Source organism: Mus musculus, chromosome 1 (assembly GCF_000001635.26).
Source record: "Mus musculus strain C57BL/6J chromosome 1, GRCm38.p6 C57BL/6J".
Classification (NCBI taxonomy): Eukaryota; Metazoa; Chordata; class Mammalia; order Rodentia; family Muridae; genus Mus; species Mus musculus.
The window spans coordinates 127,719,705-127,740,086 of NC_000067.6; the positions used below are offsets into that span (position 1 = coordinate 127,719,705).

Sequence of the window (20,382 nt, forward strand, 5' to 3'; positions counted from 1 at the left end):
GGGCTCCCAATGGAGGAGCTAGAGAAAGTACCCAAGGAGCTAAAGGGATCTTCAACCCTATAGGTGGAACAACATTATGAACTAACCAGTACCCCTGAGCTCTTGACTCTAGCTGCATATGTATCAAAAGATGGCCTAGTCGGCCATCACTGGAAAGAGAGGCCCATTGGACACGCAGACTTTGTGTGCCCCGGTACAGGGGAACGCCAGGGCCAAAGGGGGGGAGTGGGTGGGTAGGGGAGTGGGGGTGGGTGGGTAAGGGGGACTTTTGGTATAGCATTGGAAATGTAAATGAGCTAAATACCTAATAAAAAATGGAAAAAAAAAAAAAGATAGATTTAGAAGGTGTTGAGCCAGAAGTATCAGAGGGAAAAGTATGCTAGCCACAGGAGGATTAGAACTGCCCAGCTGCCAGGTGTGGTGGCACACGCCTTTAATCCCAGCTCTCAGGAGGCAGAAGCAGGCAGATTTCTGAGTTAGAGGCCAGCCTGGTCTACAAAGTGAGTTCCAGGACAGCCAGGGCTACACAGAGAAACCCTGTCTTGAAAAAAAAATTTAGAACTGCCCAACCTTTGAGTGCCTAAGGCATTTCAAAAAATAAGCTAATTGAGTGTTTTTCATTCATGGATCCAAAGAGTTCCTGGGTGGGTGGCTGGAAGCAAGCAACCTGCTGGGAGAATAAAGCAAAAACTCCTGTTATACCTAACTAAGACAATGACCCTTGACATTCCTAAAGGAGCTTGCAAAATTTTCAGGAGTGCCATATGCAGATGGATGCAAAATGCAACTTTTTCTACTTTCCTATAAATTTGCACAATTGCTAATACATTTTTTTACCATCAAATTGTGGAAGCTTACCTCAGTTATTTCAGGGTCTCTTTTATCTGGACATTTTAACTAAACACAAGCAAGTTTATATAACAACAGTAAAGAGAACAACAACAAACCTCATGTACATAACTTTCCACTAGCCAGTAGATTTATGTGCCTTCCATATCTTAACTAATTTAACCCTTACAACAGCCCAAGGTAGAATCTACCATTGTTGTCCTATTTTACATATTAAGAGGGAGATAGATACATAGGTAGGTAGGTAGATTAGATTAGATAGACAGATGGAAAGATAGATGATAGATAATAATAGATAGGTAGATAGAAAGAAAGAAAGAAAGAAAGAAAGAAAGAAAGAAAGAAAGAAAGAAAGAAAGAAAGAAAGATTAATTGATTGGTTGACATATTGACATATAATAGTTTTTTTTTGCCCAAGGAAACAAAGTCTATAAGTCATTGTTATAGTTCATGTTTTGACCCTTTTACCCTTCCTGTGTGAAAGCTAACCATGAAGGAAAACTTGACAGGAGAAGAATTATGTCTCTGAAAAAGTTTCTCCATTAGGTTAATTGAGGTAAGAAGACTAACCCTAAACGTGGGCATCATCATCTGTCTTAGTTAGGATTTCTATTGTTGCAAAGAAACACCATGGCCACAGCAACTCTTATAAAGAAAACCATTTCACTGGGGCTGACTTACAGTTCAGAGGTTTAGTCCATTATCATCATGGCAGTATTGAGGCAGACATGGTGCTAGAGAAGGAGCTGAGTGTTCTACATCTTGATCTGCAGGCAGCAGGAAAAGGCTGAACTACACTAGGCCTAGCTTGAGCATCTGAGACCTCAAAGTCTGCCCCAGTAACCCCATTCTCCAACAAGGCACCTACTCCAACAAAGCCACACCTCCTAATAGTGCCACTCCCTATACCAATGAGGACATTTAATTTATCCACCACACCATTCTATGGGCTGGGGTCCAGGACTGAAGGGAAAAATGAGCTGAGCCTCAACATTCATCTTTCTCTTTTTGCTTCCTGACCATAAATGTGCTGTGACCAGGTGCCTTACACTCCAGCTTCCATGACTGTACCCTCAAACTGTTGAGCAAAATCCCTTAAGTTACTTTTACCATACAACAAGTTACTAATGCAGTAGGCACAGGAATTACAGGAAGCAGTAGTATTTAGTGTGGACAGTCGCTGATGTTGTGTAGGTCCATGCTTCTCCATCAGTCACCAAAGCATGCAGAGCCAGAGGCTCACCCTCATCCCCTGCCCATTTCCCCCAGGCCTCCTGATATCTGCCTTGCTTCCATCCTCCTTTTGTGATCACTATATACCTCTCTCATCACATATCTGTTGAGCTGGGGCCACTCTACTCACACACACAAAGCCTTGTAGGTCCAGGTACAAGCTCCATCCTGCCTTCTGGCTCCTTCCTCCACTGTGCATGAGGATAAAGCTGTTCTTCATTCCAGGATCTAGTGACTCTCCTCCTACCCCAACTTAGACTCACAGTGTCCACAAGCTTCTGTTCCTTCTTTGAGCTTCTTCCCTTGTCTGGGAGAGCTTTATTTAGTCAGGCTCAGTAGACATTTAGTCTCCACCCTAGTTCTTCCCAAGTCTGTGGCTTAAAGTCTTTCCATCTACCACTGAGGCCAAGGCTTTTAAAATTCAAGGCAAATAGCTAGTTTCTGTTTTAACTTTTGAACACTTAATTGCCTAAATATAAAGAGAGCTAGAGAGAGTGCTAGAGATGGGAATTATGTCTGTTACTAGGATAAAATACCTTTAAAGAAGAAAAACAACATTCTGGAGGCAGCATGCTATATGCCAGGGACTGCCCACAGCAGGACTAGATGGAGACGTCTCAGAAACCCTCAGACAGCTCTTTAAAAAGTTGTTCCCAAAATACCCATGGAAGGAGTCACAGAGACAAAGTTCAGAGCAGAGACTGAAGGAAGGACCATCCAGAGACTTCCCCACCTGGGGATCCATTCCGTAAACAACCACCAAACCCAGACACTATTGCAGATGCCAACAAGAGCTTGCTGACAGGAGTCTGATATAGCTGTCTTCTGAGAGGCTCTGCCAGTGCCTGACAAATACAGAAGTGGATGCTTACAGCCATCCACTAGACAGAGCACAGGGTCCCCAATGAAGAAGCTAGAGAAAGTACCCAAGGAGCTGAAGGGGTTTGCATCAATCAAAGAAAACACATGGTGGGACTCATGGCTCTGGCTGCATATGTAGCAGAGGATGGCCTACTTGGTCATCAATGGGAGGAGAGGCCCTTGGTCCTGTGAAGGTTCTATGCCCCAGTATAGGGGAATGCCAGGGCCAGGAAGAAGGAATGGGTGGGTTGGTGAGCAGGGGGAGGGGGGAAGGATAGGGGATTTTCTGAGGGGAAACTAGGAAAGGAGATAACATTTGAAATTTAAATTTAAAAAAATCTAATAAAAATTTTTTTCCCATTGCTCCTAGCCTTAACTCTGGACAACGGCTTTATAGATTTCATTTGTGCATGACTGCTTTTCAGTTGGCCTTGGTATGCATAATTATTCTACTATATCTGACTTTCCTACTTCCTTCTCCTGCTGTGATGAATTCTGTGAAGCTAGATGTTCCTTGATGTAGTGATTCTTAAACAATTAAAATTGAGGCATAAGGGCACAGCACAGTCCTAATGGTACAGGTGCATGCTGTGCCCTCTCATCTTGGAAATAATATAATAACTGAACAATGGTAGTTCCCAATTAATGTTTGACTTGCAAAGAAAGATTGAAGAAATCATGTTTAGAAATATTAGGAAATGAAACAGAGCTCTGTACTGCTAGAGTCATATAGGATCCATTACGAGAAAGTGAAGGAATTTATTGGAATTATGAAAAAGCATTATTATGAGAGTCATAATCAGGGGGTAAGGGAAAAATGCAATAAGGGAACACAAACACTGGATAATTTAATTCAGAAAAAAAACTATTTGAAGTTATGAAATGAGCTTTGCACAACATTTGAGAATAGTTTCTGGTCTCCTTTGGATATGTATAGATAAGAAAGTATAGAATGAACAAAAGTATATATTAGTAAAACTAAGCCAAAACAGTGGGACTCTCTCTCTTAGGAGAGTCATTGTGTGCAACGTGCAGAAGCAGAGAGCTAGCAGAACTGCTGAGTTAAGGGTTAACTTGACTCTGTCTAGCCACTGCCTGGCAGCTTTGCCCATGTCATTTATCATTAGAGCATCCCAGGAAAATGCATGTAGCTGACCGAGGAGTTTTGAGCTCTGAAGAACAAGGCAAAAGTTAAAGTTTAAGGGCTGGTAAGATGGCTCAATGGGTAAGAGCACCCAACTGCTCTTCTGAAAGTCCAGAGTTTAAATCCCAGCAACCACATGGTGGCTCACAACCATCTGTAATGAGATCTGACTCCCTCTTCTGGAGTGTCTGAAGACAGCTACAGTGTACTTACATATAATAAATAAATAAATCTTTTTTTAAAAAAAAAGTTAAAGTTTAAATAATGATAGGTTTGCAATTTTTGGCCACAGGCCTGGGAATGGGGGAAGCTTGAAACTTTGGGGAACAATTGTAATTCTTGATTCTTTGTAGCATGTGGTTATTCTTTTGAATTTGATTTGGCAATGATTATACGATGTCTTTTTGTTGTTGTTGTTTTTGTTTTTTGTTTTTTCGAGACAGGGTTTCTCTGTGTATCCCTGGCTGTCCTGGAACTCACTTTGTAGACCAGGCTGGCCTCTAACTCAGAAATCTGCCTGCCTCTGCCTCCCGAGTGCTGGGATCAAAGGCGTGCGCCACCACGCCCAGCTTTTATTTTTTATTTTTTCTACCTGCTTTTGGAGTAACGATAAAAGACTGGGGCAAGAGAAAAGGCAAGTGAAGAAGCAACTTGTCAGACTGATTTTTCGGAGGAGACTGGAGCCCAGATAAAGATGTGACAGTGATAGGTGAGACCACACCTCTGTTGGCCAGGACTTCTTCATTAGCATCATGTTTCCCTCTATTTAAATCTAAACCCCTATTAGGAACCCAAACATGAACTGAAAGGGCCAGAGGACCTCTCTGCTCCTCTTCACATTGTGACCACACTGAGTAAAACTCCTCTCTGCTTTCCATAATTACTTGCCTCTTTAACTGGGCTGAGCCCAGCTTGTTACGGAGCTATCAGGTCCCAGTCTCAGACTAGAAACAACTTGTCTACTTGCTAAGGAGGAAGAGGTCAAAAGTCTCTGGATGCCTCATCCCAGGGATTCAGGGTTAGACAGAAGCAGCAGAAAAGAGTTTGGATGTCTTTGAAGATAAACACGAACTTACTCACACTTCAATCATGGTCCTTTCTAGTCATTCCCCTAATTGAGTCTGAGGTAGGCAGGGTTGGGGTGTTCTATGGGTGGTTCATTTTCATCACCAGGATGCAGGAGTGATAGTACGTTGTACCCAGCACATGACCTATTATTATAGGAAGTACATCACCTTATCTCATTCAACCTTATATCCTCAGCACATAGTAGCTCTCCATACATGTTTGTTAAATGCACACATAAATAAGTGAATGGTCAGAAGAGAAAATGTTTAAGCCAAATAGCCAGTCATGGTTGGAGTTAAAAGATGACAAAGAATGGCCTTTATTGCAGACATAATAACCAAGGAAGCAATAAATACAAAGGGAAGGGAACTGGAATTACATTCAAGGAGGTACAAAAATGTGACCTGTGGCTGGGGCACTGGGCACAGTAGGCAGCATATAGGGACAAGAAGGGTGGAGACTCAATAGCAGTGCTGTGTTGCTCATGGGTTTCAGTGGACACTACAGGCCCTGGGTTTCTCATGGACCTAGCAGTGAGAAACCATACGCAGTGTTATGCCAAAAGGCAGATGATTGTAAGAGATCATGAAACGGGTCTTGGGGGACAAACCACGGGGATCAACGACTGGAGCCAGTGACCATTAGTAGCAATTAAAAAATTGTGAGGAGGCAAGGGACTGAACGTGAGAATGGACAAAGGAAACATGGTGGTGAGATGCAGTGGGTCAGAATAACATGAATGGGGGAGAGAGGGAGAGTCTGGGATGTGTGCAGAGGCCATGAATTCCATCTAAACCATATAAACTGGGCATGGTACTGCAGGCCATTGATCCCAACACTCAGAAAGAGGAAAGAGGGGGACCAGGAGTTCAAGGTCATACTCTAGCATTCAAGGACAGCCTAGGATACACCAGACCCTGTAGAAAAGAAAAAAAGAGAACGAGAGAAACCGGGGGGGGGGGGGAGACTGTATATAAATGGATTTTAATAATCTTTATTAATTATTAATATGACCCAAGCAGCCCCCCAGTAACTGAGGCAGAGTCCTATGGATTTGTTAATCTTGCACAATTACTGGGAGAATTACCCCTAATCTATCTTTCTATGTGCTAGAGTGTTAATTCCCCAGCTGTGCTCCACAAAGGCTTGCTGTAAGTCTCACCCAGGTTGCTTCTGTTCCAGCAGTCTGTCCTGGGGAGGGGTGGGGGGCATTTCACTTGGGCACGTTTTCCCAGTCCATCAAGTTTAATGAAGACCTCCTGTTCTCTCCCTCTTCTTCCTCCACTCCCCTTCACCCTTCTTCTCATGGTCCCTACCTGTGACCCCCCCAGCCTGTTAACTGAAACTCCACCGACCAATATTCTCCACAGTAATTGGCTGTAGCCACCTTTATTTAACCAATAGTTATAAATTGTGGAGCAAAGTTTACATAGTATCACTTGTATGTGAGGATCTGCTGGTGGATTCAAACAGATCTTGGGTGCCAGTGTTTAGCATTTGAATACACAGTAGAGCAGACAAACCCCCAACAAGGGTGTGATGGTATTTGCCTGTAATGTCAGTACTAGGCATGACAGCAAGAGGATCAAGAATTCAAGATAATCCTACCTAGGACTTTGAGGACAGCCCAAGCAATATGAAAATTTGTCTACGGAAAGAAGAAAAGATAAGAGAACTGAAAGTATCCCTCATTTCCTCTCAGGCTGAATATCAATCACCGGTATGTTCTTTTATAATTTATCCAGAATCTAGGTGAATTACAGCCAGAAGGCTTTCTGACTACTTAGTTTCTGTATTGAAGAGATGGAACAGAAAGGAACATCCCTAAAGCAGATGCAAGGTTTTGTCAGAGCCCCAAGGGTCCCTTGAATGTTTTCCTTTCCAGGATAAGAAAAAGTACATACAGAATAAAGCAGTAAGGGCCGGTTCACTCCAGGATCCTCTTAATGGAATGACTGTAAACCCCACTTTATGCTCCAGTGGACACTCTCCTGAACCACACCACCGACCCTCAACTGGAATGATGGTTGTTTCCTGTCCCTAATGCACAGGCTGTATACAATGACCTGTTATTACAGGAGTGCATCATCACCTCGTTCAACCTTATAGCCTCAGCACAGAGTAGCTCTCCATACATGTTTGTTAAATGCGTGCATAAGTGAGTGAGTGAATGGATAGATGAATGAATGAATGAATGAGTGAATGAATGAAATGAAAAGTCAATATGGACAAAACATAACCTGAATGGTGAATGACTTCTACAAGATGAAACTTCTTCCAACATTTTCAACAGAGTTCTTAGTAAGTGCTTGCTAAATAAGCATGTAAGAATAAATGAAAAGATATGTGGTTGGTGAATAAAAAAACCAAAGGTGAAGAACAAAATGTAGCCCGAACAGAGAAAAGACAGCACAAATGAAGATGAAACTTCCCTGGTCTGGAGAAATGGCTTGGCGATTAGGAACACTAGCTGCTCTTCCAGAGGACCCGGGTTCAATTCCCAGTATGCACACTGTAGCTCACAAGCATCTGTAACTCTAGTTCCAGGGGATTCAATGCCCCATAACCATCCATAACTCAAGTTTCAATGCCCCTTTCTTATCTCTGGGGACACCAGACAAGCATGTAGTGCATAGACATACATGTAGGCAGAACACTTATGCATTTAAAATAATTTAGAAAGACAAGAAAAGAGAAACTTCCCCTACCATGTATGTTTTCAACATGTTAAATTTTCATGAGCAAGCTAATTTTTAAATATGATTTATCCCAGCATGGTGATGCATGCCTTTAATCCCAGCACTTGAGAGGCAAAGGCAAGTGGATCTCTGTGAGTTCAAGGTCAACCTAGTCTACAAAGTGAGTTCCAGAACAGCCAGAGCTTTTACACAGAAAAAGCTTGTCTCAAATAAATAAATAAATAAATAAATAAATAAATAAATAAATAAATGACCTGGAAATAGTTAACTGGATCAGAAAACAAACCCAAAAGGCAGTAAAGTGAGTTACTTTTGGGGTAATAAGACCAAATATAAGAAGATATGAATTGGAGATAAATCATTTTTCTTTAAAACTCCCCTGAATTATTTTATGTCTAAATACACACTAGTTGTTTTTTAATAGAATGCATCTTAATAGATTTTAAATATCAAAACACAAAATTAGTCAATATTTTTCCCTGAAGGCAGGGTCCCATGTACAGGCCAGCCTTGAACTTGCTATGAACCCAAAAGTGACCTTGAACTTCTGATCTGCCTGCCATTGTTTCCAAGGCACCATAATTATTAGTGTGCACTGCCACACCCACTCCAGTGGAGACTGTGTGGCATGCCCAAAAGCTTGGACGCAGTCCTGAGACATGTAGAGAAACCCTGTCTCGAAAAACCAAAAAAAAAAAAAAAGTTTTTTCACGGAAACTTAGTCTCCTGGAGCCTTGGCATCCCCATAGCACGAATGCTCCAAATTTGTCCCTGCGATAGTGTGGAGGGTCTTGCATGCTTTCTTACAGTATTTTACTAGATAGGAGCTGGAAATCTCAAGGCAAGCTTAGCAAAGTAAACTTAGAATCCTCATTACAGTCAGGTATGGCAGACTACATTACATATTAGAAGAAAGTTGGTGAGTTCTTCTGACAAATAGAGATTCCCTACAGACTCTTTAAAAAGAAGCCAAGTTACTACCATATACAAGAATTTACAGTGGCCTAGGGAGAAGGAGGGTTGTGGTTTAAGGAGGAACTACAGTATTTCATTATTATTGAAAAGGTCATCAAGAGCAGAACCCCCCAGGTGCAAACTTTCACAAGGCTCAGAAGAATAGCATAAATTGTGACTAGGGTGTAAAATCCTCAACTAGCTCCTGTCAATAGCTGACTTTAGATAGGGCTGATCTTATCTCAATTATAAACACTGCCTGGTTCCTGCCAGTCTTTATGTATGCATTTCTCTGTTTTGTGTCAGATAACTTCAATGTGCCTTGGCTGATGTGTCACCTAACGCCTTTGTTTCCTTCTATAATATAAGTCTAATGCTCACTTTGAGAAATTACATTCAGATACAGCACTATCTCTGGTGTTTGTGTCTGTTTGTCACCCCGCTGACTCCTTGTCCACCTGAATACCAAAATCCTGATTCCCCGGGGGCTGAGGGACCGACTGAGTCCAGTCTGGGGCAGTGCACCATGTCTGGTTAACGTGGTGCTGTGAATGGAGCTCAGGACTTCATTCACGTTAGTCAAGCCTTCTGCCGACTGAGCTACCTCCCCATCTCCAAATTAGTCAAGTTCTGAGCAACTATTGAATCAAGGCAGCATGCTGTACTTTTGACCTCTGGAGTTGAGTACATTCTTGTTTTCTGGTTGAAGTTTTTTTTTTTTTTCTTTTAAAAAATATTGTGCTGAGTCCTAGTTACCAAAGAATGCTGGCCCAAAGCCAAGTGGGCAAACAGAATCTTGAACTTTAATAGGGCAGTTGACATGAACCAACTGGGCTGGCCAGGCCTCCTGACGGGTACCTGAAGGTAGACATAAAGGGGCAGAAGAGTCAATGAACTCTGATTTTCACGCTGATCTCTCCATATCAGAATTTCCCTTTTTGTATGTACACGTGTCTCCTCTGGTCCTGTGGAGATGAAAATTGACATCCACACTCATATTCTACCAAAGGAATGGCCCGATCTAGAAAAGGTAATGGTAACTAATGTGCTGGATTCTTTCTGGACCACACCTCTGTTCATAGATTTCTCTCTTCATTGGAGATGGAATGGTATGGAATCCTTCTTCATTCTTGGGGGGGTGGGGATGATTCTTAAATTACTTGGTAGCTCTAATTTCCTACTATTTAAAGATGACTTTTATGTTCATCTCAACAGAACAATGGGTCAAAGAAATAAGGGCCTTCTCGGAGGTCTTCTTCTCCCCTCAAATTACACAGCCTTTCAAATTCCTGGATGATTTAAGTCAAGCAGCTTTGCTGACTTTTAAATAGTGTGCTCAGCTGCTGGAAGGACACCTGCCAACTACAGGATCGAAAGTCATGGTTGCAACTGAAAGACCATTAAAAAAATAAAACGTGGTCTTTTTCCAGAAGGTTTAAAATAGGTTCTAGAAGCGCCAGGAGATAGCTTTGTGAAATGTCTTTTCAGTCTATTTCAGGACTCTGTCTGAAACCTTTCCTGTCTGATCTTTAAGCTGTGAACCCTTGTTAGGGAAACCTGGGAAGCAGGTATCATAGAAATCCCTAGATTTCTAAGTGACATGAAATATTTGTACAATGGATGTCTATAAGAGTGCTCTCTGTAAAAAGAAACGAGGTGGGTTGGACCTGTGGGCATAGCTCATGATAATGTTTGCCTGTTATGCGGGAAGCCCTGGATTCCATCTGAAGCACTGAGAGGTGGGGAAAGTATTTTCTGTGTTTTACAAAGGATGGAAACTTCCCTTAAAGACTTATTGCTCTCTCTCTCTCTCTCTCTCTCTCTCTCTGTGTGTGTGTGTGTGTGTGTGTGTGTGTGTGTGTGTGTGTGTGTGTGTGTGTGTGTGTAGAGGGAAAGAGAAAAAGAGAAAGATTTGTAAACCAAGAGCATACTGTGTACTCACAGAGACCAGAGACATTGGGTGCCCTTGAACTGCAGTTTCAGGATGCTGGGAGCTCAGGTCCTCTGGAAGAGCAGCACACACGCTATTCTCTCTTCAGTCCACCTCCTTAAAAACTTTGAAAGTTGGTGTCAGAAGGCTGAGGAAGACAATAACATAGTGCATTCCAGACTGGAAGGGAAGGGAAGGAAAGAGGCAGGGAGGGAGGAAGGGAGGGATGGAGAGAATGAGAAAGAGAAAGAGGGAGAGGTACTGAAAAAGGAAGGGGGAACATGGAGAAAACTTGTAACTATCTAGAAGTTAATTTAGGTCAATATCTGGTTTTGCCCAGACTGTCATATTCTGGACTACTTTCACATTACTAGTAATTTACTTAATTTAAGGTGGGGAAAAAAAATGAATGAACTCAAACACGAATGAAAAAGTGGTTTGTTGTGCAAGCAGATTTTCTTTTCGCTGTTAAATCTTGTATGAAAATGCTGATAACCTCAGGCTTGAGTATACCTTAGGTGATGGGCACTTGCCTGCATGCACCAGGCCCTGGGTTCAGTCTCCAGCACTGCATAAAGGGTCCATGGCTGCTGTCCCAGCACAGGAAGTGGAAGTGGGAGGATCAGATGTTTAAGGTCATCCTCCATTATGCTAGAGTTTATGGTTTATATGAGACCCTGTCTCAAAGGAAAAAAAAAACCCACTTTTGATCTCAAGCCCTTCTTTGTCCGTTGGTAAGTGAGCGGGGAGGCAGAAGTAACAGATTGAAGTGTGGTCATAGAGCTGAGCTGTCTCTGAAAGACTGCCCCATCACAGCCAATGGAAAAAGAGACTCTGGGGGCCTGTCTGCTTGGGAACTTCTTGTCCTGGTCACACCTTATAAAAGTGTAAACAACACTTCATGATGCTCTTGATTTTATGAGAGGCATGTCCGAGCCTGACTTCTGTGGAAGCCACAGGCAGAGTCCTTCTACTTACAATGCTGTTTTCAACAGCTTAGGAGGAGCCCTCTGATAAACACTACTTTGAATAAATTAGGTATAAATCACACTGCACTCCCTAACCTGACAGTTTTAGGAAAACAGACAGACAGACAGACACACACACACACACAAATTCATGACAGCCCCCAGGTCTAGTGGAAACAAGGAGTATTAAACTCCAAAGTCACAGGTTTTCATTTTGTTTGAACCTCTTAAAGCAAACAAACAAAAGGCCATGCAAAATGCCCAGGGCTCTCATGGTGGCCTTTGTCCTGAAGTTTCTCAAGTGTTTCCCAGTCAGGACTCCTTTCTACCAAGATATTTTTATGCCACTCAAGTTATAAATAGACATGTAAATTAAACATCTAAGCAATTCTTTAATCTATTAAGGATAAAAAGCCAATTTTCATACTACTGAGATGAACATGTTTGTGTTTACAATAAAGAATTAAATATTGGTTGAACATTTGACACCTCAGGACATAGAACCCCATCAATGCTTTTCAGAATTGATTTTGTTCATATAACTATCAGTGCTGAGAATGCTAGAGCACATAAATATGTAGTATAGAATAGCAGAAGTAATTTTAGGGCCATTCCACAAAGAATTGAGAATTCTGTCTTAATCCTAAGGCAAAAATTCTTTCAGCTGTTTTATGAAACTCAAGTCAGCAAATCAAACAGCAATTTTCTGTTTGTTTGTTCATTTTTTTTTAAAGACAGGGGTCTCATATAGCCCAGGATGGGCTCTCTAGGTCACCAAGGATGACCTTAAACTCTTGACCTCCCTGCTGTTACCTCTTGAGTGCTGAGATTTGAGACGTAAGCCACCATGCGAGTTTATATGGTGCTGAGATCAAACTCAGGACTTTGTAAATGCAAGGCAGGCACTCTGCAAGCTGAGCTACAGTCGCAGCCCTGGGATAGCAATACTTACAACAAACATTCTAACACGGTACAATCTAAAGATATACTAACAGCATACTTACAGGCTGAAGAGTGATGACCAGAAAATATTGAAAGTCTTTGTTTTTCCATAATGAATCCATTACGTTTCTCTAAGAGCCAGAAACTATATGTACAGCAGTCACTGCAATGTATAGCACACAACAGTCTTGATTCTCATCGGAGGTGTTTCAGGAGGTGTTCCTTTGTTGCACGGTGTGACAGCCTGCACAGTGCAAAGTGCACAGGTTGTGTGTTCAGAGCCAAGGCTTTGGAGAAGTTGCACAATGTGACATGGGCACTGCCTGCCAGAACCACCTTGGATTCATTACATATCAGATGCTGAATTAATTTTTGATCACTGCATGTTCTGCTGTTACCAAATTTTTTACAACACCCATTAAGTAACCAGCACATGAGATCATGACCCACAGTTTAAGGGTGGAGAGACTTCTAGATGACTCTCCCCACCTTTACTTTCCTTGAGAGAGTGGTCAGCATAACACCCACCTAGAGAATGTCATACCAAGAGGGTTCCATGCTCCATGGTCTCTGCTTCTCTGTCTAGATGAGAATCTTGAAAGGGCTTAGAAAGTTCTGTGGTCTAAATGTTACGTCCTCTCAAAATTCATATTGAAACCCAAGAATGCACAGGCGGGGCTTCAGGAACCAATTAGAGCAAGAGGAACTGGGTTGTTTTTATAAAACAGGCCAAAGGAAACTCTGAACTTTTTTCTTAGTGTAAGGCTCTGCAGGAACCAGAACAATCTCTTGCCAGAGTGTGGATCAGCTAGCTCCTTCGTCTTGGTTGCCCCAGACAGAAATAAAAGTCTGTGTTTATAAGCCTCCAGTATTGTACCAGAGTAGCCCAATGAGACTAAGACATAATAAATCAGAGAGGAATTTTCAGTCCCATCACATACAGGCATACTACAGAAAGAATCCAACATTTCATCCAATCTTTGCCTTCTCTCTCTCTCTCTCTCTCTCTCTCTCTCTCTCTCTCTCTCTCTCTCTCTCTCTCCCCTCTTTCTCTCACCCCACCAGCCCCCTTTCTCTCTCCATCATTCCCCCTCCACACTGCCGTGAGACAGGGTCTCATTATCTAATTGAGGTAATCTAGGTTGACCCCAACTTCTGATTCTCCTGCCCCAGCTTTCCAGATGTGCTCATTGCAGATGTGCATGACCACCCCAGCCTACTGCTTCGTTCTTACTGTGTGACTTAAAGTTAAAACCAACCTCCGCAGCTCCCTCCCAAGAGTTTAAGCAGATGTCTCTGAGGGAGCACACGCTCTGGCATCCTTGGGAAGAATGTTCATCTTCCCTCTAGGTCCCAACAAGATTCCCCTTTCTGAGCACAGAAGGCCATTTCCAGCCCAGCCCTAAAATGAAGAACCCCCCTCTCCATCTTGAACACCCAGAGGAGCCTAGAACAAAGCCTTCTTTTTGCAGGGAGGAGAAAGCTTTTATAATAGACCACCCCATTCTCAGTTCCCTTCCCTTGCTTCCTACCCCACAAGCCTTTCTCCAGCTGAAGCCAAGAACTAACTGGGCAATCTATAGCTGGCAGTTTCCAAGTGCCCCACCTGCTGGACCCTAAGTCATTATTTAAACTGCCTGGAAAAACTGAGAGATAAAAAAATTGGGGGATACAGAGATGTGCATCCTGGAAACTTCCTAAGCCTGCATCTTGGTGGCTTTTTATACCATCTCCCCCTCCTCGAGCCAATTCCACGGAGAGAAGTTAGTTCCAGTAACCAGGCTTCTTACCTCGAAGTCTCCAATGCTGCAAGCACATAGGGAACACTTCATAAGAATAAGAGCAACAGTAGTAGTCCAAATACTGTGAGATTAAAACAAAAAATAGAGCTGAGGAGGTGCCTCCATCGAGGACCTGTGTTCAATCCAGAGCCTGTGTAAAAAGCCAGGTGTGGGGACTTGTATTTGTCACTGAAGGTAGAGACAGACTCATCTCTGGGGTTTGTTGGACAGTCCTTTAGACTAGTTGATGAACCCCAGACTGATGGGAGATTCTGCCTCAAAAAACCAAAGTGGATGGAACCTGAAGAGAAACAATACTCTACATATGCACCTGTCCATTCACACATGTATACTCACACATGGGCACACACAAACACAGAAAAGTAGACAGATGAGTATAAAATGTCACAACATATGCAGTTAATGTCTACAATATTAGTCAAGCTTGACAGGTGAGGTACTTGATATTCAGAAATGAACCCAGAGCTTTGGGCCCCCACCCCCAGAGCAGTCTCGCCCCACCCAATGGAGAAAACTGGCCCAAGACATATCACTACTTTCTCTGTTCCAGTGTCCTCCCAGACACCAAGCTGGGAGCACCTTCTCTCATTCATATAAATCCACAGAGGGAGCTTCATCATGGGATCACAACCCACAGGTCAAGCAATCAGATCTTTAACATAGTAGAAATTTCCCTGGGAGTCATGGTGGTTAGCCAGTGTTGAAATAAATGCCAATGGCCATGATTCCCTGAAAGATGGGAGTGAGTTAAAGAGAGGTGTATTTATGTGGTGTGGTCTTTATGTGGTCTTTCTCTGTATTCTGTTATTTCTAGCCTATATTAAGTCTATATTATCAGAGTAGAATGAGTTGGATTTGATGTGTGTGTGTGTGTGTGTGTGTGTGTGTGTGTGTGTGTGTGTAGTTTGGTTTTTTTGAGACAGCATCTCATCTATCCTAGACTGGCCTTGAACTTGCTATGTAGCTGAGGATAACTTCTAATTCTCCTACCTCCACAGTTCTGAAACCATTGGTGTATATATACCACTATGCCTGGTTTATACAATGCTAGAGAAAGAACCCAGGTCTTTGTGAATGCTAGGCAAGCACTCTACCTACCCAACCATATCTGCTCCCTAGCATTGACTAGAGCAGAATGTCTATTTCTTCAAATTGTTTCTTGTTGGGAAAATATTTTAAAATACCTGCCTCTGATCTTTTCTCACAGTTTCTTCAAAGCTTCCAACAGGATAATGAAAAGAATAAGTCATTGCTATTTTGTTTGGAGAATCTTAAGTGTTGGGGGAAGAACTAATATCTCCTTTCAAATCTGTTTTTTCTTCTTAAATATTAATAGACACACCCCCACAACCCTAACTCCCTTGTGCAATGAAGGAAGAAAAGAGCAGAGTCAACACATCTGGGATGATGATTAACTACTAGTTATAAAATAGTACTTGACAGATCTTACGTTTGTTACGTGCTGATGGTGATTTCAATCGAGTAGGTTCAGGATTTTTTTTTTTTTAATTCACTTGACATCCTGTTCAATGCCCCTCCTCCCAGCTACCCCCTCCAACAATCCTCTCCCACTGAGACCAGACAAGGCAGCCCTGCTAGAAGAACATATCTCACAGACAGGCAACAACTTTTGGAATAGCCCCTGTTCCAGTTGTTCAGGACCCATGTGAAGTCTAAGCTGGACTTCTGTTACATCTGTGTGGGGAGCCCTAGGTCCAGCTCATGTATGTTCTTTGGTTAGTGATTCAGTCTCTGAGGCCCCCAAGGGTCCAGGTTAGTTGACTCTGTTGGTTTTTCTGTGGAATTCTATCTCCTTCAGGGTCCTCAGTCCTTTCTCCAACTCTTCCATAAGAGTCCCCAAGCTCCATCCACCATTTGACTGTGTGTCTCTGCATCCTTCTGAGTCAGCTGCCGGGTGGAACCTCTCAGAGGACAGCCATGCTAGACTCCTGTCTGCAAACATAACAGAGTATCATTCATAGTGTCAGGGATTGATGCTTGCCCATGGGATGGGTCTCAATTGTTCCAGGTATTGGTTTGGCATCCCTTCAGTCTCTGCTCCATCCCCTATGCCTGCATTTTTTGTAGACAGGATAAATTTTGGATTGAAAGTTTTGTGGGTGGGTTGGTGTCCCTATCTTTCCACTGGGGTTCCTGCCTGACTACAGGAAGTAGCCTCTTCAGGTTCCATACCCCCACTGCTATGAATCTCATCTAAGGTCACCCCAATTGACTCTCTAGCATCTTCCCTGTCCCAGGTCTCTGTCTTGTCCTCTAGATGCCCCCCCCCCAACTTCTCACCCATGTCAGTTGCAGATTTCCACTCATTCTCATGGTCATCTGACCATCTTTCCTGTGTCTCCACACACCTGATCCCAAACCTCCCCATTCCCCTTCCCATCCCCTCTCCCACCCAGTTCCCTCCCTCCATCTGCCTCCTGAGACCATTATGAGTGAGATTCAAGCATTCTCACTTAGGCCTTCCTTCTTCTTTAGCTTCTTTGAGTCTCTGGAGTATAACATGGTACCTGCATTTTATGGCTAATATTCGCTTATCAATGAGTGCATACCATGAATATCCTTTGGGGTCTCAGTTACCTCAGTCAGGACGATATTCTCAAGTTCTATCCATTTGTTGCAAAATTTTTGATGTCTTTGTTTTCAATAGCTGAGTAGTATTCTACTGTGTAGAGGCACCACATTTTCTTTATCCATTCTTCAGTTTAAAGACATCTAGGTTGTTTCCAGTTTCTGGCTATGACAAATAAAGCTGCTGTGAACATAGTTGAGCAAGTGTCCTTGTGGGATGGTGGAACATCTTTTGGGTATATGCCTAGGAGTGGTATAGCTGGGTCTTGAGGTAGAACTATTTCTAGTTTTCTGTGAAACCACCAAGAAAGAAAATTCCAGTGACTTGGGGGAGGGAGATGACTCAGTGAAGTGCTTGCTTTATAGGGGAGGAAGGCTTAAATTACATCTTCATAACTTATATTAAAAAATAATCCTGCAGTCCTTGAACTGGGGAGACAAAGACAAGTGGATCCCTGGGACTCGTTACTTAGCAGAAATTCTATCTCAAAAATCAAGGTAGATAGTGCCTAAGGGGCAACAGCTGAGGATTCCTCTGGCCTCTGCCCACACATGCACCTCCACACACGTGTGCCCACGGAAACATACATGCATTGTTGTGGTGGTGGTTGTCCTTGTTCTTGTTCTTGTTCTTGTTCTTGTTCTTGTTCTTGTTCTTGTTCTTGTTCTTGTTCTTGTTCTTGTTCTTGAGACAGGGTTTCTATGTAGCTCTGGATATCCTGGAATTCATTCTGTAGACCAGGCTAGCCCCAAACTCAGAAATCCACCTGCCCCTGCCTCCTGAGAGCTTGGATTAAAGGCCTGTGCCACCACCAACAGGCTTCATACATGCATTTTTTAAAGCAGACCATCTGAGGTGGAAAGACAACAGATTTGTGGGAACAAAGCTAAATTGTTTCTGGAGAATCAGGACTCACTCTCTGCAGTTACCAGTAATAGGATCTTGGCTCAGGAATCCATGGAGGGAAATGCTTTGGGTTAATCTCTAGTCTGGCTTTTTGCAACAGTGATATGGTGAACGCTGCTTCAAGCTAGTCTACTGGGATTCCAAATGTGTGTCATGGTGCCCAGCTTTTTTACATAAGTTTTCAGGTTCAATCTCAGGTCCTCTGGCTTATATTACCCGTTGAACTAGCCCCTCATCCCATAATTTGACTCTAAACTACAATTCTAAGAAAATAGATCTCTTTTTCTTTTTTTTTTTCATTACTCGAGAGTTCTATTGGACACATGATGAAGGTATGAAGTCCCCAAGAACTTAAAATATCATTTAACAATTGGGAAAAGTAGCACATACCTGTAATCTCAAGTGCTCAGGAGACTGAGACAGGAAGATGGGTTCAACCAGGAGGGAAAGCATCTCAAACAACACAGCTAGTGTCCTCCTCCTCCTCCTCCTCCTTTCAAATGAGACAGAGACTAAAACTCACTGTATAGGCAGAATGACCTTGAACTCTGGGTTCTTCTGCTTCCATCTCCTGGGTTCTGGGATTAGAGATGAGAGCCACCTTGTCCAATTTATTCAATACTGGGGAGGGAACCCAGGGCTTTGTGCATACTAGGCAAGCACCCTATCAACTGAACTACACCCCCAACCCAGATATAGGAGTTTTTCTTTCTCTATAAATCTATCAATTTCAAGGTAAATTGATTTAATGAAAATACTGGACAGGTATGGAGAAGGGAACAGATAAGAAGATGGTGCCTGATAGGACAGAATTTGGAACCCTGAGCCTGGAAGATGCAGCTTGGCTGCAAGCCCCTCTTCTATACTGATTAAGTCTAACTGTGATCCTCCTCATTGCAGAGGTTTGGCTATGGAGGCTGGGTGCAGCTCCAACAGCAAGGCAAGGTGAGTTTCTCTTAGCACATATCTGAGGGTGACCCAGAGATGGTGTGCCTGGCTTAACTTCTTGTAGGCTGGGCATCCAAGAAATCAACTCTTTTACCCTGGCATTAATTTTGTAGTAGGCAAGGAAGCAGCCATGCAGTAGGGCAAATTGAAGTGATGTCAGACAGCAACACCAATGAAATAAAAAGCAGAATTGAGTCTCTACCACAAAATCTCTTTTAACTTTTTTATCTTGTTATATCTCCCCTGGAACCAATTTTAGCATTTATTGCTCTGTCCCAGGAAAGTGACTTGACCCTCTATGGGTTACTATGTATATTAAGATGGAACAAAGTAATTGATTTGTTAGGAGAAATCAGATGATGAAGATGTTGAATCAGCTGTACCTGCACTGCTACACACACTCACTTTCACTGCCTATATATTGCTTCCCTAGAAAGCCAGAGCAAGGTCTCTCTCGAAGCTCCTTTCCAGTCCCATCATATCACAGATACACTTCCTACACATGGGTCACCCTCTGGATCTCATAGCTGGTGGTTCAGGTCAGCAAGACAATGAATCAGTAGTCACGCAGCTAGAAAGGGCCTGCATCTGTGTTCAGCTGCTCACACCCACACAGCACAACCCTTCAATACCAAACATCAAAAGCAGGAGGCAGAAAGCCTGAGCTCCAGTAAGCAGTTAGATTTTTATTTTATCTCCAGACTGAGTAGGGAAAAAAATCCCTAAAGCTGTATGAGAGGAGAAACATGTTCCAAAGCATTTAAGAAAACCTTAATCCAGGTTGAGGACATGATTTCCACCAATAAATGCATTTCCCTGCAAGCATGAAGAGCTGTGCTCAATTTCTCAGTACCCATGTTAAAAAGAAAAACCACACATAGTGACGCATGTCTGTGATCCCAGCACTGAGACAGTAGAGATTGGAGGTTCCCTGAGGACCTCTGACTGGCCAACCTAGCCAACCTATTTTGTGAGTTCCAGACCCATGGGAGACTATCTCAGAAAAAAAGAAAAAAAGTAAGAAAGAAAGAAAGAAAGAAAGAAAGAAAGAAAGAAAGAAAGAGAGAGAGGGGGGGAGGAAGGAAGGAAGGAAGGAAGGAAGGAAGGAAGGAAGGAAGGAAGGAAGAAAAGGAGGAGGGAGGGAGGGAGAAGAGAAAAGAAAGAAAAGAAAAGGAAAGGAAAGGAAAGGAAAGGAAAGGAAAGGAAAGGAAAGGAAAGGAAAGGAAAGGAAAGGAAAGTGGACCGCAGAGGGGTGATTAACTACACACACCTGAATGTTCACACTCAGGAACACAGGATTTATCCGAGCATGTAGCGTTGGCTGATGTGGCTTTTCTGACTCAGGGAGAAGCAAAGATGATAAAAGATGGGAAGCTCTTCAGAGTGATCCAACAGAACTGCTGGGACCCAGAAGTTCGTATCAGAGAAATGAACCAGAAAGGTACTCACAAGATGCTCTCAACGCTTCTGTCTGACACAAAGCAACAC

At 42.8% G+C, this 20,382-nt stretch overlaps 1 protein-coding gene and 1 long non-coding RNA gene across 2 annotated transcripts in view; one reads left to right on the top strand and one right to left on the bottom strand.

Annotated features, from left to right (window-relative positions):
• Nucleotides 1-9,589: 9,589 nt before the first annotated feature.
• Nucleotides 9,590-13,272, bottom strand: Gm35993 (predicted gene, 35993). Its single transcript, NR_168316.1, has 4 exons — nt 13,177-13,272; nt 12,711-12,892; nt 10,751-10,886; nt 9,590-9,773 (listed from the first exon to the last, which is right to left on the bottom strand). It is a non-coding gene; the product is annotated as a predicted gene, 35993 (long non-coding RNA).
• Nucleotides 9,709-20,382, top strand: part of Acmsd (amino carboxymuconate semialdehyde decarboxylase) — a 38,152-nt gene continuing 27,478 nt past the window's right edge. The window contains exons 1-3 of the mRNA NM_001033041.2: nt 9,709-9,838; nt 18,847-18,891; nt 20,239-20,335. Coding sequence (NP_001028213.1) covers nt 9,782-9,838; nt 18,847-18,891; nt 20,239-20,335 — 199 coding nt within the window. The 5' untranslated portion in view covers nt 9,709-9,781. The remainder of the gene's footprint in view (nt 9,839-18,846; nt 18,892-20,238; nt 20,336-20,382) is intronic.